Source organism: Amia ocellicauda, chromosome 15, assembly GCF_036373705.1.
Source record: "Amia ocellicauda isolate fAmiCal2 chromosome 15, fAmiCal2.hap1, whole genome shotgun sequence".
NCBI lineage: Eukaryota > Metazoa > Chordata > Actinopteri > Amiiformes > Amiidae > Amia > Amia ocellicauda.
In genome coordinates, this window is record NC_089864.1 from 27416014 (window position 1) to 27429477 (window position 13464).

The 13464-nt window shown below is 35.9% G+C and overlaps 2 protein-coding genes across 2 annotated transcripts in view; one reads left to right on the forward strand and one right to left on the reverse strand.

The window, feature by feature from the left end:
• Positions 1-6720, forward strand: part of slc23a4 (solute carrier family 23 member 4) — a 34812-nt gene extending 28092 nt beyond the window's left edge. The window contains exons 11-12 of the mRNA XM_066724597.1: positions 2712-2807; positions 3789-6720. Of these exons, the coding sequence (XP_066580694.1) occupies positions 2712-2807; positions 3789-4063 (371 nt within the window). The 3' untranslated portion in view covers positions 4064-6720. The remainder of the gene's footprint in view (positions 1-2711; positions 2808-3788) is intronic.
• A 187-nt stretch (positions 6721-6907) lies between these two features.
• The window catches only part of fam180a (family with sequence similarity 180 member A), a 47603-nt gene continuing 41046 nt past the window's right edge, over positions 6908-13464 (reverse strand). Inside the window, exon 3 of the mRNA XM_066724598.1 lies at positions 6908-9251. Within this exon, the coding sequence (XP_066580695.1) occupies positions 8916-9251 (336 nt within the window). The 3' untranslated portion in view covers positions 6908-8915. The remainder of the gene's footprint in view (positions 9252-13464) is intronic.

Here is a 13464-nt window from a genome sequence, read left to right on the forward strand (position 1 = left end):
ATCAACACCTTTTCAGGATTAAAGTGGGTTGGAAGGTGATCCCTGAAACCTGTTTGAATTGGTAAGGAGATTTGAAACCACTACCTGTCTCCTTCCAGGAATAGAGTTCACCCTAGCTAATTTTCAAAGCAGAATATGGTCACGTTTTTCAGAGTATGACATGAAGGAGATTTTAATGGGTTGATTTTGAATGTTTGTGACACATGATTAGCCCTACATTTACATGTAATTATACTACAATGACCGCATTGTACCCTTTGATGATGTGTCAAAGGGTACCCAACTTGAACGTGCCATACATAATCCCTAAATGGAATATGTAACTGAGTAAAATCAAGTTTAAAGTTAATTAATGATACAGGCTGGGCAGGGGTCTCTTCATTAAGTCAAATCATATGTCACTTATGTTACACCTGATTTAGAAGATCAGAACTGTTGGTGAGCTCACAATGTGTAAGCTTGTAATTTAAATAATAATATAATGATTTGAACTACAGGACAATTCTAGAAAAAGGCTGCATCCCTATAGGATGCACTATAGGATACCTGTGAGTTTGTTTCCAGGGGAAATTATCTATAACTCACACAACATTCTACATCTTTCTTACGATGTGTGACCATTAAATGGGCATATATACACCGATCAGCCATAACATTATGACCACTGACAGGTGAAGTGAATAACACTGATAATCTCGTTATCATGGCACCTGTCAGTGGGTGGGATATATTAGGCAGTGATGAGCGACTTTGCCAACGGCCAAATTGTGATGGCTAGATGACTGGGTCAGAGCATCTCCAAAACTGCAGCTTTTGAGGGGTGTTCCCAGTCTGCAGTGGTCAGTACCTACAATGAGGGAAAAAAGTATTTGATCCCCTGCTGATTTTGTACGTTTGCCCACTGACAAAGAAATGATCAGTCTATAATTTTAATGGTAGGTGTATTTTAACAGTGAGAGACAGAATAACAACAACAAAATCCAGAAAAACGCATTTCCAAAAAGTTATAAATTGATTTGCATGTTAATGAGGGAAATAAGTATTTGACCCCTTCAACTTAATACATGGTGGCAAAACCTTTGTTGGCAATCACAGAGGTCAGACGTTTCTTGTACTTGGCCACCAGGTGGGATTTTGTCCCACTCCTCTTTGCAGATCCTCTCCAAGTCATTAAGGTTTCGAGGCTGACGTTTGGCAACTCGAGACTGGCTAGGCCACTCCAGGACCTTAATGTGCTTCTTCTTGAGCCACTCCTTTGTTGCCTTGGCTGTGTGTTTTGGGTCATTGTCATGCTGGAATACCCATCCACGACCCATGTAGTTCTGGGCTGATTCCTCACCGTTCTCATGATCATTGAAACTCCACAAGGTGAGATCTTGCATGGAGCCCCAGACCGAGGGAGACTGACAGTTATTTTGTGTTTCTTCCATTTGCGAATAATCGCACCAACTGTTGTCACCTTCTCACCAGGCTGCTTGGTGATGGTCTTGTAGCCCATTCCAGCCTTGTGTAGGTCTACAATCTTGTCCCTGACATCCTTGGACAGCTCTTTGGTCTTGGCCATGGTGGAGAGTTTGGAATCTGATTGATTGATTGCTTCTGTGGACAGGTGTCTTTTATACAGGTAACGAGCTGAGATTAGGAGAAGTCCCTTTAAGAGAGTGCTCCTAATCTCAGCTCGTTACCTGTATAAAAGACACCTGGGAGCCAGAAATCTTGCTGATTGATAGGGGATCAAATACTTATTTCCCTCATTAACATGGAAATCAATGTATAACTTTTTTGAAATGCGTTTTTCTGGATTTTTTTGTTGTTATTCTGTCTCTCAATGTTAAAATACACCTACCATTAAAATGATAGACTGATCATTTCTTTGTCAGTGGGCAAACGTACAAAATCAGCAGGGGATCAAATACTTTTTTCCCTCACTGTATCAAAAGTGGTCCAAGGAAGGAAAAGCGGTGAACCGGCGACAGGGTCATGGGCGGCCAAGGCTCATTGATGCACGTGGGGAGCGAAGGCTGGACCGTGTGGTCCGATCCAACAGACGAGCTACTGTAGCTCAAATTGCTGAAGAAGGCAAGCCGGCGGAGGCAGTGTGATGCTTTGGGCAATGTTCTGCTGGGAAACCTTGGGTCCAGCCATTCATGTGGATGTTACTTTGACACATATACCTAAGCATTGTTGCAGACCATGAACACCCTTTCATGGAAACTTATTCCCTGATGGCATTGACCTCTTTCAGCAGGATAATGCGCTCTGCCACAAAGCAAAAATGGTTCAGGAATGGTTTGAGGAACACAACAACGAGTTCAAGGTGTTGACTTGGCCTCTGAATTCCCCAGATCTCAGTCTAATCGAGCATCTGTGGGATGTGCTGGACAAACAAGTCCAATCCATGGAGGCCCCATCTCGCAACTTACAGGACTTAAAGGATCTGCTGCTAACGTCTTGATGCCAGATACCACAGCACACCTTCAGAGGTCTAGTGGAGTCCATGCCTCGACGGGTCAGGGCCGTTTTGGCGGCAAAAGAGGGACCTACACAATATTAGGCAGGTGGTCAGAATGTTATGGCTGATTGGTGAATATTGTATAGTACTTTAGTTCACAAGGAGAAAACAGTTGGTAAACTGTCCTCTTTACAATTCTCAGTTACAAGTATTAAGGAAACTAAAAATGAACCTAAGATACAGTACATTCCTTTCCCAGGTGTAATTGAATTGGACCAAGTGCTCCTGGTTCTGTTGACTACCAGCATGTTTGTGGGGGGGTTCTTTGGATTTATTCTGGATAACACCATCCCAGGTAATATAAGCAGCAGTTTGCCTAAAGTGTTGGAGCTGATAGAGGAACTCTCACTTTATTTAAAAAGTTTTCAACTTTATCAAATTGTTTTCACTGCTGCTTTAATAAATGTGTGTTATTATAATAAGTATTACAAACCAGGTTAGTAAGTGTATATTTTAGTCAAATCTATAATCTTAAGCTTTATTTATAAAATAGTGTATTTGATTTATTTACAATAATATAAATTATAAATCAACTTAGCAGGAGCTTATTTTAAGGGCATTGTATTAAAGGTTAACAATCAGTTTAGAAATATATAGATGTACTTTTATATTTAGTTTTCAATTATTATGTAATTGTTAGTTAATAGTAGGTCATACATACATTTACAAAACATATATTTTGCTGTTAATAGTTAATACAAATGTAAATTGTAACACCATAGACCATGGTTAAAGCTTAGTTTAAAGTAGAAAGTGTCTCTCCAGAGAGCACCATCAGCACAGATCAAATGACAAAGCCACTTGACATAAAGCATCCTGCACCATGATTTGTAGTTTGAACAGCTCATTTCACTAAAGAAGATGGATGAGCATGATTGAAAAAATACTAGGGATGGAATATTTATCTTATGAAGCCTTTCTAAGAAGAAAATAGTATCCCTCCAATAATAGAATATATTAAAATGTTCTGTCTAGTGATTTCTGTCTAATTATTGGCCATAATTAAAAACAACTTTCAAACATAACATCTATAACTGTTGTTATAAACACCAACAACAAAAGTCTGGTTGGTTAATACTCAACTCTGCTGTTTGGTGCATACAAAAATATAAGCTCTCTACATGAAGGCCTTATCAAAATATGTTAATGTTTTATTTTGTGGATGAGACCAACTTTTATTTGTTTGTTCTTGCTGCCAAATAAAATAGTGTGCAAAGTGCATAACCACATATTACTACTTGTGTCTTAAAACATTTCTTTTATTTCTAAACTGCAGGGTCAAAAAAAGAACGGGGGATTATCGCTTGGAATGAAGCTCACCATGAAGACTCTGATGAGACACTTGAGAGCGGGGAAGTCTATGACCTACCCTTTAACATTAACTCCCGCTTCTTCTCTGCACCATGGGTGCGATACATCCCCTTCTGTCCCAAGCCTAAAGCAAGCCAGCACCAACAAACCATAGTAGGCAATGACTCAGGTTTATCCAAGGAGAACAGAAGTGTTGAGCAGTCAGACCACACACAGTTCAGTATCAATACACAATTCTAAATACCCCCATGTTTTACTCTTTTAAACCATGGTCCAGTGCAAGATGAAGGCAGCTGCAAAAGACTCTGCTTTTTGGATCCCAGTTTATATGTTGCAAAAATGCTCATGAATCTCTTTTACCTTTTTCTAACCAGCAATCCCCCACTAGGGTTTGATTGATGATTCTACTTTTCTTTTCATGAACTGAAACAGAAAACATATTTTCAAGAATTTGTACCCTTGCAAGAACATAGGTTACAGACGGGAAGAGTCTGTTCAGCAAGTAGGGACTTTTTTTTTCCATAATATATGTACTTAATGAAAGTCTTCATTCTTTTGTTCTTCTCTGGGAATTCCACTCCGCTGTTCGGTGAAGGGTTACTTATATAAAGTAAGGACACAAGATACTGAATGTACCTGAGCATACTGAAGATAAAATTGCTCCAGATCACTGCTTTGTTTTCACTCCAGCATAATACTTGTGCCAGATCCTCAGCTCCTGAACTCCAACTGGCTGCTTGACCCCTACTGACTTCACTAACCATATTATGTCTCAATTTACAATTAAATCCACCCCACTCATTCAGCGCTCTACAAAATTTTGGACTAAGCCTAAATAAACACAAAGATAACCAAATAAAATGGTTTAACAAAACTATCTGAGAGTTGATTTAATAGGGGGATCCAAATCCACAAAAATGTTTTTTTGTCCAAGACTGTTTTTTTCCAAGCTGGAACGTTTTTAAGAAAATAATGTTGTAGATTTGCCCTGAAACATACAATACCTGATCATCTCTCTGAATGAATAATATCATCAGGGCCCATCATTAATAATAACAAAATTGTCAGCCACAAATCTTTGTCTTCACTGTGTGCTTCTATGATTATTATGTCTGCTGAAATTTAGTATGGGATCTTGCTTCTTTTATTTCCATCTCCTTCTCGTTCCTGCCAAAAGATTTAACGACTTCTAGTTCTACATTTTTGAAGTAATCAAGGTGAAACTTTGCATAGCTATATGATATATAGAGTTGTTCTTGTGCTTTAAAAAACAATGATCCACTGAAGGAATCTGGAATTCACCGTTATATAGCAATGGAGAATTTGACACATGCTGCAGATGATGGACAGATGAAGTACGCAACATAGTTAACAGATGAGACATGAATTATGTTAACTCAGGTGTGTATATATATTTTGTTTTACTTGTTTTTGATTCAGTACAATGAGACTACAGTGCAATTTTGATGAGGATGCAATTGATCTGCATGTTTTATCCTACTGTGTTGAATGTATGTATTGTATTCTAATGTTACATTTCCCTTTATCGCTTTACAATGATAATCTGCAGCTTTCAACCAGATGTAACATTTTAAGTTTATATGATTAAGCTTCAATACATAATAGAATTGAAAATATTGCAAACTCATTCTAAAGACATATATCCCTCAACATACTCACATTTCAAACTTTAACATTCGAGATGTAGTCTTGTTAACCCATTCCAAAAAGTTCAGCTACAATAGCAGTATTGCCACACAGACATATCTGTAATTTTAATTCATTTTTGCTGCAGCATTAGTCTGTTTTAGCTGCAGTGCTTGTTTTACTCACATTTATTTGTCTTAACTGTTCATTATTCTCAGTCTTATTTTACTTCTTTAATGTCTGTTACCTTTGGCATGTTACCATCTAGGCCTTCAGCAATTGTCATGGCCTAGTGTATTTGATATTCTGTTTGGACCGATTTTTTTTACTGTGCCCAGGCTTCCTGTCTGTACCCTTATAGATTTGGATACTATACTGTTTCCCTCTGTCTTTTGGCATTCATTTCATGGTTTGAGCTACTACAACGTATTGTACTTTCCCCTCTTTATCAATGCAGACCTACATTGCCTTCTGTATTTGAGGTTTTCATCAGAATTAGCTACTGGCTGAAAGGACCATGAGCAAATCAATGGTTTATTTAGATCAATTCGAAATGTGTTACTGTATACAGTCTGATACAGTCTCTATGATTTGATTAGCAGTCACATACAGTCTTTTGCAAGGTATTGGCAAAGCACAAAAAAGATATAGCACACACAAAATAACATTGATATTCAATGAAGAAACAGACAAACAACAAAAGCATGTAGTGCAGGGCAATGGAAAAATAGTTAACTTGTAGACACCTCAACAGTACTGATGTCACGAACAAGCACATTTTACTTTAAGAAAGAACAGTTTATTTTAAAATGTCTTAAACAGACCACTTTAGCTTATTTAGTGGGCTACATTCAGATAAATCACATAGAAACATAACGCTGATCTCTGGTTTAAAGCAGTAGAATCACATTTAGTGATTTTGTGTGGTTGCAGCTTGAGTGGCATATGAACAAGAGCAGGAAAGTTGCTTAAATGTCTTATGGTTATTCAAGTAAACTGGTAGCAAAACACTGTTTCATAACACAAAAAGGAGAGTAAAACTAAGAGCAGTTTCATAAGCAATGACATTGACAATGTGATTGAGAGTACAGAGATGCCATGTATGTTGCATGGAGTTTTCAAACTGACAATGAGAATGCTTGGATCAGCTTACAATATTTCACCCAATCACTGATATTTGTATATTTTCTGGCCGTTGGAAAATTATTCCTTTTCATAGTGCTTCCACTAATAAAAGTATTTGACACTCATTTGAAAATGTCAGATGGTTCTGTTATGGCAAATGCTGAAGATAGAGCAAATTGCCTTCAGTATGTCTACAGATTGTTTTTGATTTCTACCTGAATTTTTTTATAATTGAGTAAACATTTGCTATTTTAATTATTTTAATTAAATTTTAATGCTATTTTAATTAGAACATAAGAACATTAGAAAGTACAAATGAGAGGAGGCCATTAATAACTGAGTGATCCAAGGATCCTATCCAGTCTATTTTTAAATGTTCCCAAATTTTCAGCTTCAACTACATCGCTGGGGAGTTTGTACCAGATAGTGACGACTGTCTGTGTGAAGAAGTATCTCCTGTTTTCTGTCTTGAATGCCTTTTCAATCATGACACAATTCAAGTCACGCTTGGTATATTCTTTCCACAGGTGATTAAGGACATTGAATTAAATGTGACATGTTTATGTGAAAGTAGATTCAGGAGTCAACACACTTTATACTTTCTAAGTCAAACCATGTTATATATGTGTGTCCTCTGGGCTCCTTCAAGAAACATATCTTCATGAGACTGCTGGAGCATCAAACTACTAGCAGCTAATAGTTACAATGAGGCTTTGTCCTAACAAAAATAAATGAGAAATTTAAAATATGTTTTACTACTTTCCATTGAATGTACTGTACTTCTTGAAATCCAAATAACATTAAATTAATATTACATATCTATGAATCCCAGAAAAAAAATCAGATTATCTTATGCCACATTATTGTTCTCTTGCTTTTGTCTGAATAAATATTTTTCTGCTATACACATTTCAGACATTATATGATAATGGATGTGATATCAATAACAGGCATATTCAGATTTACAACTCTTCTTAATTGTGTCTCTGTGGAAAAACTAGAAAAAATACTTTCCTTGACACAGGAAATGTTCCATTTAATTATTTTGTTACATCCAATTTTATTACACTTTTTCATCAGAACTGAACATTATTATCTTATTTCTAAGGTTTGTCAAAGACAGTACTATATATACATATAAACAAATGAACCCTCCAAGAAATATGCAATGTAACAATGGTCTAATTCTGCAATCTAATTCTGATAATACATAAAAAGGAAGAAAAAAGGAACAATTAAACAATACATTACAATATTTTTAAACAAAACCATAATATAGAATGTTAGTATATAATCATTTTTATTAGCACATAATAAATGACAATTAAATATTTGTATAGGGACTAATTGTAATCTTGACAGGAATTCAATTGCACAAAGGTGCCTCTCATTGAAAGTTTGAACATACTTGTATTCAGTTTAATAAAGTGGTACATATTTTAACTATTAAAGTTCTATCCATTTTAACTGTGTAGTCTAAGTTCTGTAGTGCTTTTCATAACATTCATACACTTTTTTAATATTGTATTGAGGCTCCTGGGAATGTAAAAGTAAAGATTATCGATCACTCAGCTAAGTTACCCAAGCAGTGTACATGCAGTGAATACTGTAATCATATGTAGTCTCGGTATAAAAATCAGTTTAGCACATTTAGAGGAAAATAAGTGCAAAATCCTTGTAATTCACATATACTTCTGAATTTAAATGAATGTTACAATGGGAAGTCATCTGCAATTGCTCAGAATTGTTATCACATCACATATCATAAAGTGGATGAATGTGGGGGAAAGAAAAGAGAGACAAAGTGGTGTTACTTCAAACAGTGCTATTATTTTCTAAAATTTCCCTGAGCAACAATAGCTCTCATGATCTATGTCCTCTCTTACTTACAGCAAAGGTGCATGTGTTCAATTATTCATAAACTGGTGGAACCAAGTCAACACCTTTAGGAAAACCTTTAACTCACCTTGCCATGCATAAATAGCTTTGGGAAGGCTTTATTAAATAAGTTATTGTTAAAAAATTAAGTTATGTATAATTTATTTTCATTTTGTAACAATGAAAGCAAATAAGGTATTGAGACTTTCAGAACTCTTGGATAACAAAACATAAATGTGATGTAATTGCAACAAATTTTCAAGTGGTGGAGACTGTTCTAAATAACCTTCACGTTTTGCAAAAAACATCAAATTACCAGCTTTGACCAGCAATGTTGGTAATTGTCAACGGTATAATAGAATCATTAACATAGACTGGAACTGAAAGGGATTGCCAATTCTGTTGTTTATCTTTAACATACAGAATTAAAACATGTCTACATCTATGGTTTTCTCTTTAAAATTAGGTCTTCTTTTATTGCCTTGTAGAGGTTCACAAATGATTCTGCCCAGATGTCTCTCTGGTGGCCATTTGACTGTTCGAGCCGATATGCCGTGTAAACCATTGTCAAGACAGTCCTCTCAAAATCATCCTTTTTTAGCAATCCCAAATGCTTTGAAAGGGCCGAGGTTAGCCTCCGAATCTCTGTGATTGTCTTTGGGAGTATATCTTGACAGATCACTTCTAATTTCTTGCTTTTCCTTAGAGAAGCCAGCTCTTCGTCTTTCATTGCAAATTGGCTGTATTTATTTTCCATCTGTAGCCCAGTTAATAAGATCTGAAAATGAAGCAAAACAATATTTGATAAAAGGCCTGTTTTTAGTTTTTGCAACAAAATAGAACATAATTATAAGGGTTAAAGACATAACCAGTTCGTCCCCCTATTGTTGTCTCCCTAAGTTTAATAATGTTTGTGTAGAAATTCATGCCATTGTAATATACACAGTATGTTTAGCTTTTATGTCCTAAAAAATGCCATTATTTGGCTGGTTATGTCTAAAATGTGATTATAAAAGTACTTGAAGAACTAGTCCCATAATCACTGCACAATGTCCCACTAATGTACTTTTGTGTACATTTCTTTAAACTACCTTACGATATACAGGGTCAAAGTTCTTGCTGCAGATCGAAAGCGCTATTTGTTATACTATAGACCCAAGTGTAGATATGGGTCTTCAACTTAAAACCTTATTTCAAGCATTGAATTGTATTATACAGTGGCAAAAGCTACAGTCAAATGTCGACACAAAGCCTATTTTTTTGTTGACTTGTCTCCTTAAGTACATAACAGGAATATATATTTCACCTAAGTGGACACTTAAAATGAAGCTTTGGCATTCCAAAGCCTTAAACATCATACATTTACAATATCATTATTTATTTATAGAAAACCTATGCTGTTTTGTTTGAATTTGCTCAAAAACAAGTCAAAAAGTACATTTTAAATGCCAGCATAAGTGTTAAATAACAGGGACCGGCAGAGCAGAACATTTCATCTTGTGGGTCACTGCGAGGGGCTAAGTGCCGATCTCATGCTGTGAGAAGGTCATGAACACCATTTTAGAAAGTTGCTCAAAAATCAATGTAACATTTTTTTAAAGTAATTATATTTTTACAGATATATATATCCAGACACACGCACACACAGTTTTTCATTATTATTTAACCTATTTGGGGAATTATACGTATAGTAAAATAAATATTTTGTAACTAGTTTTGAAACATTTAAGCAATAGAATTATATAGCAGCAAAATTATATGATATCTCTGTTTCTGGAATTCAATAATATTAACATTGGCTTTATGCATGTATACACACACATGGAATTATGTACATATATGTGCATTACAGGTTAATGGTTTGATACATTATTCTATGCATTATTAACTACAAATACACTACATCTATTGATGATAATGTTGCCTAATGTTGCCTTTTACTAGTTAGGCTGTGCAACTGGGGAGGGAGTATATAAATCTGTATTGGGTTGTTGTGAAATATGTTGTGTTTTCTGAATTTTTACTTTATTTTTCTATCCATATATTGTTCTATATATATTTTGTAAATCGCCCTGGACAAGGGGCGTATGCTAATGAATAAATAAATAATAATAATAATAATAATAATAATAATAATAATAATAATAATAATAATAATAATAATAATATCTAAATATTTTAAAATGCAGCCTTTGCCAGGTACTACAACAAATTTAAATATATATGAGAAATAGACTGTTAAAACACAATTTGTCTGGAGTGCCTGTACAAACCGTTCTTCAGATTTAATTTTAAATCTCTAAATGGTGCTCAGACTGTCGGGAACAGTGGGAGGTGTCAGTGACAATGTTACATTGAATACACAAGGGGCTGCTTTCAAGTATCATTGACTGAGATCACTGCATATATTTGTAACATGCTCAACAGATTCAATAATGCTTTACTACAACAAAAAAACATTAAAATAAAGGAGTAGCAAATAGTATGAGCCGCATAAGAAGTAAAGAGGAATTCAAAAACCTTTCAGCAAAACACAGGTACCTGGTAAACTGGGCCTGCCTGGCTAAACAAATGCGTTAACTTAAAAAAAAGTCCCAAAAAAAAAAAAAAATATTTTTTTTAACACAAGTGCCTTTGCTATTGCAGCGCCCCTCGCTCTTGTTGGCCACCCCCCCACTCTCATTTACTACGCCTCCCCCGTCAACAAATCAGGAACAGAATGCCATGCCTATAGAATTTCCTGTCAGAAACCAAGCTATACTTTTTAGATACTTGTGTGTATATATATATATATATATATATATATATATATACACTCACCTAAAGGATTATTAGGAACACCTGTTCAATTTCTCATTAATGCAATTATCTAACCAACCAATCACATGGCAGTTGCTTCAATGTATTTAGGGGTGTGGTCCTGGTCAAGACAATCTCCTGAACTCCAAACTGAATGTCTGAATGGGAAAGAAAGGTGATTTAAGCAATTTTGGTCTGAGTATTTCACAATCTGCTCAGTTACTGGGATTTTCACGCACAACCATTTCTAGGGTTTACAAAGAATGGTGTGAAAAGGGAAAAACATCCAGTATGCGGCAGTCCTGTGGGCGAAAATGCCTTGTTGATGCTAGAGGTCAGAGGAGAATGGGCCGACTGATTCAAGCTGATAGAAGAGGAACTTTGACTGAAATAACCACTCATTACAACCGAGGTATGCAGCAAAGCATTTGTGAAGCCACAACACGTATAACCTTGAGGCGGATGGGCTACAACAGCAGAAGACCCCACCGGGTACCACTCATCTCCACTACAAATAGGAAAACGAGGCTACAATTTGCACAAGCTCACCAAAATTGGACAGTTGAAGACTGGAAAAATGTTGCCTGGTCTGATGAGTCTCGATTTCTGTTGAGACATTCAGATGGTAGAGTCAGAATTTGGCGTAAACAGAATGAGAACATGGATCCATCATGCCTTGTTACCACTGTGCAGGCTGGTGGTGGTGGTGTAATGGTGTGGGGGATGTTTTCTTGGCACACTTTAGGCCCCTTAGTGCCAATTGTGCATCGTTTAAATGCCACGGCCTAGCTGAGCATTGTTTCTGACCATGTCCATCCCTTTATGACCACCATGTACCCATCCTCTGATGGCTACTTCCAGCAGGATAATGCACCATGTCACAAAGGTCGAATCATTTCAAATTGGTTTCTTGAACATGACAATGAGTTCACTGTATTAAACTGGCCCCCACAGTCACCAGATCTCAACCCAATAGAGCATCTTTGGGATGTGGTGGCACGGGAGCTTTGTGCCCTGGATGTGCATCCCACAAATCTCCATCAACTGCAAGATGCTATCCTATCAATATGGGCCAACATTTCTAAAGAATGCTTTCAGCACCTTGTTGAATCAATGCCACATAGAATTAAGGCAGTTCTGAAGGCGAAAGGGGTTCAAACACAGTATTAGTATGGTGTTCCTAATAATCCTTTAGGTGAGTGTATATATATATATATATGTATATATTGTTCACCTCTTGGTATCCATTCAGAACCTTCATTTGTCCATCTTTGATTGTTCTTCTTGCAATGTGTCCAGCCTCTTGCCATTCTAACATTTTAATGATTTAATTGATGTCAAATAATTTGATTAGTTCTCTGATCCATTCATTTATTTTTATGTTTCTTCTTGTTATTACAAGCATCCATCTTTCCATGCTCCTTTGTAGCATTCACAATACATGTATAATGTTTGCATTAAGTGAGCACTAGTAGTATGCATTGATCAAATATTTTTCTCTTGAGGTAAGTGTAAATTTGTTTCAACAGTGTGCTGTTTCTTCCAAATGCACTCGATTCCATTTTTATTCTTCTTTTGATTTATTCCATAATAACTCAGTCTAACCTGATTAGTTGTCCAATACAGACATAATTTTTCACTTTTTAGAGTATCGATTGATCTACTATTTTCTAAGATTTAACAAAGCTGTTAAACATTACTTTTGTTTTACTTTAAATTCATTTTAAGTCCAGATTTCTTGCATGCAGCTGAAAGGTCTTAAAATTGAAGCTGCAGGTCTAAGATTGTTCAATTAAGCTCAGTTAAAATGTATTCCCTTTTCTTCCCAGTCCAAAGTCTTCAACACTTCTTTGAGATTTACCGTGAAGAGTTTTGCAAAGATTGTGTCTCCTTGACATGCTGCTTTACAAATCTTGATCTTGTTGGTGTCTTGGTGGAGTCGAATTGTTGATGTAGCATTGTTGTAGATATATTTAATAAGAGTTATAGGTAATAATAATAAGAGTTATGGGTAATATATAGATTCCTCAATGTTTTAATTTCTTAGAGCTCTGATGACTGAGTTTGTGTATGTTGAATAAAATCCTTTCTCACAGTCAACAAAGCACAGAGGAAGCTTCTATTTTCTGTATCTTTACAATACTTCTCGTAAAACTTCTACAGTAAGGGACAAAAGTATTTCTTATTTCCCT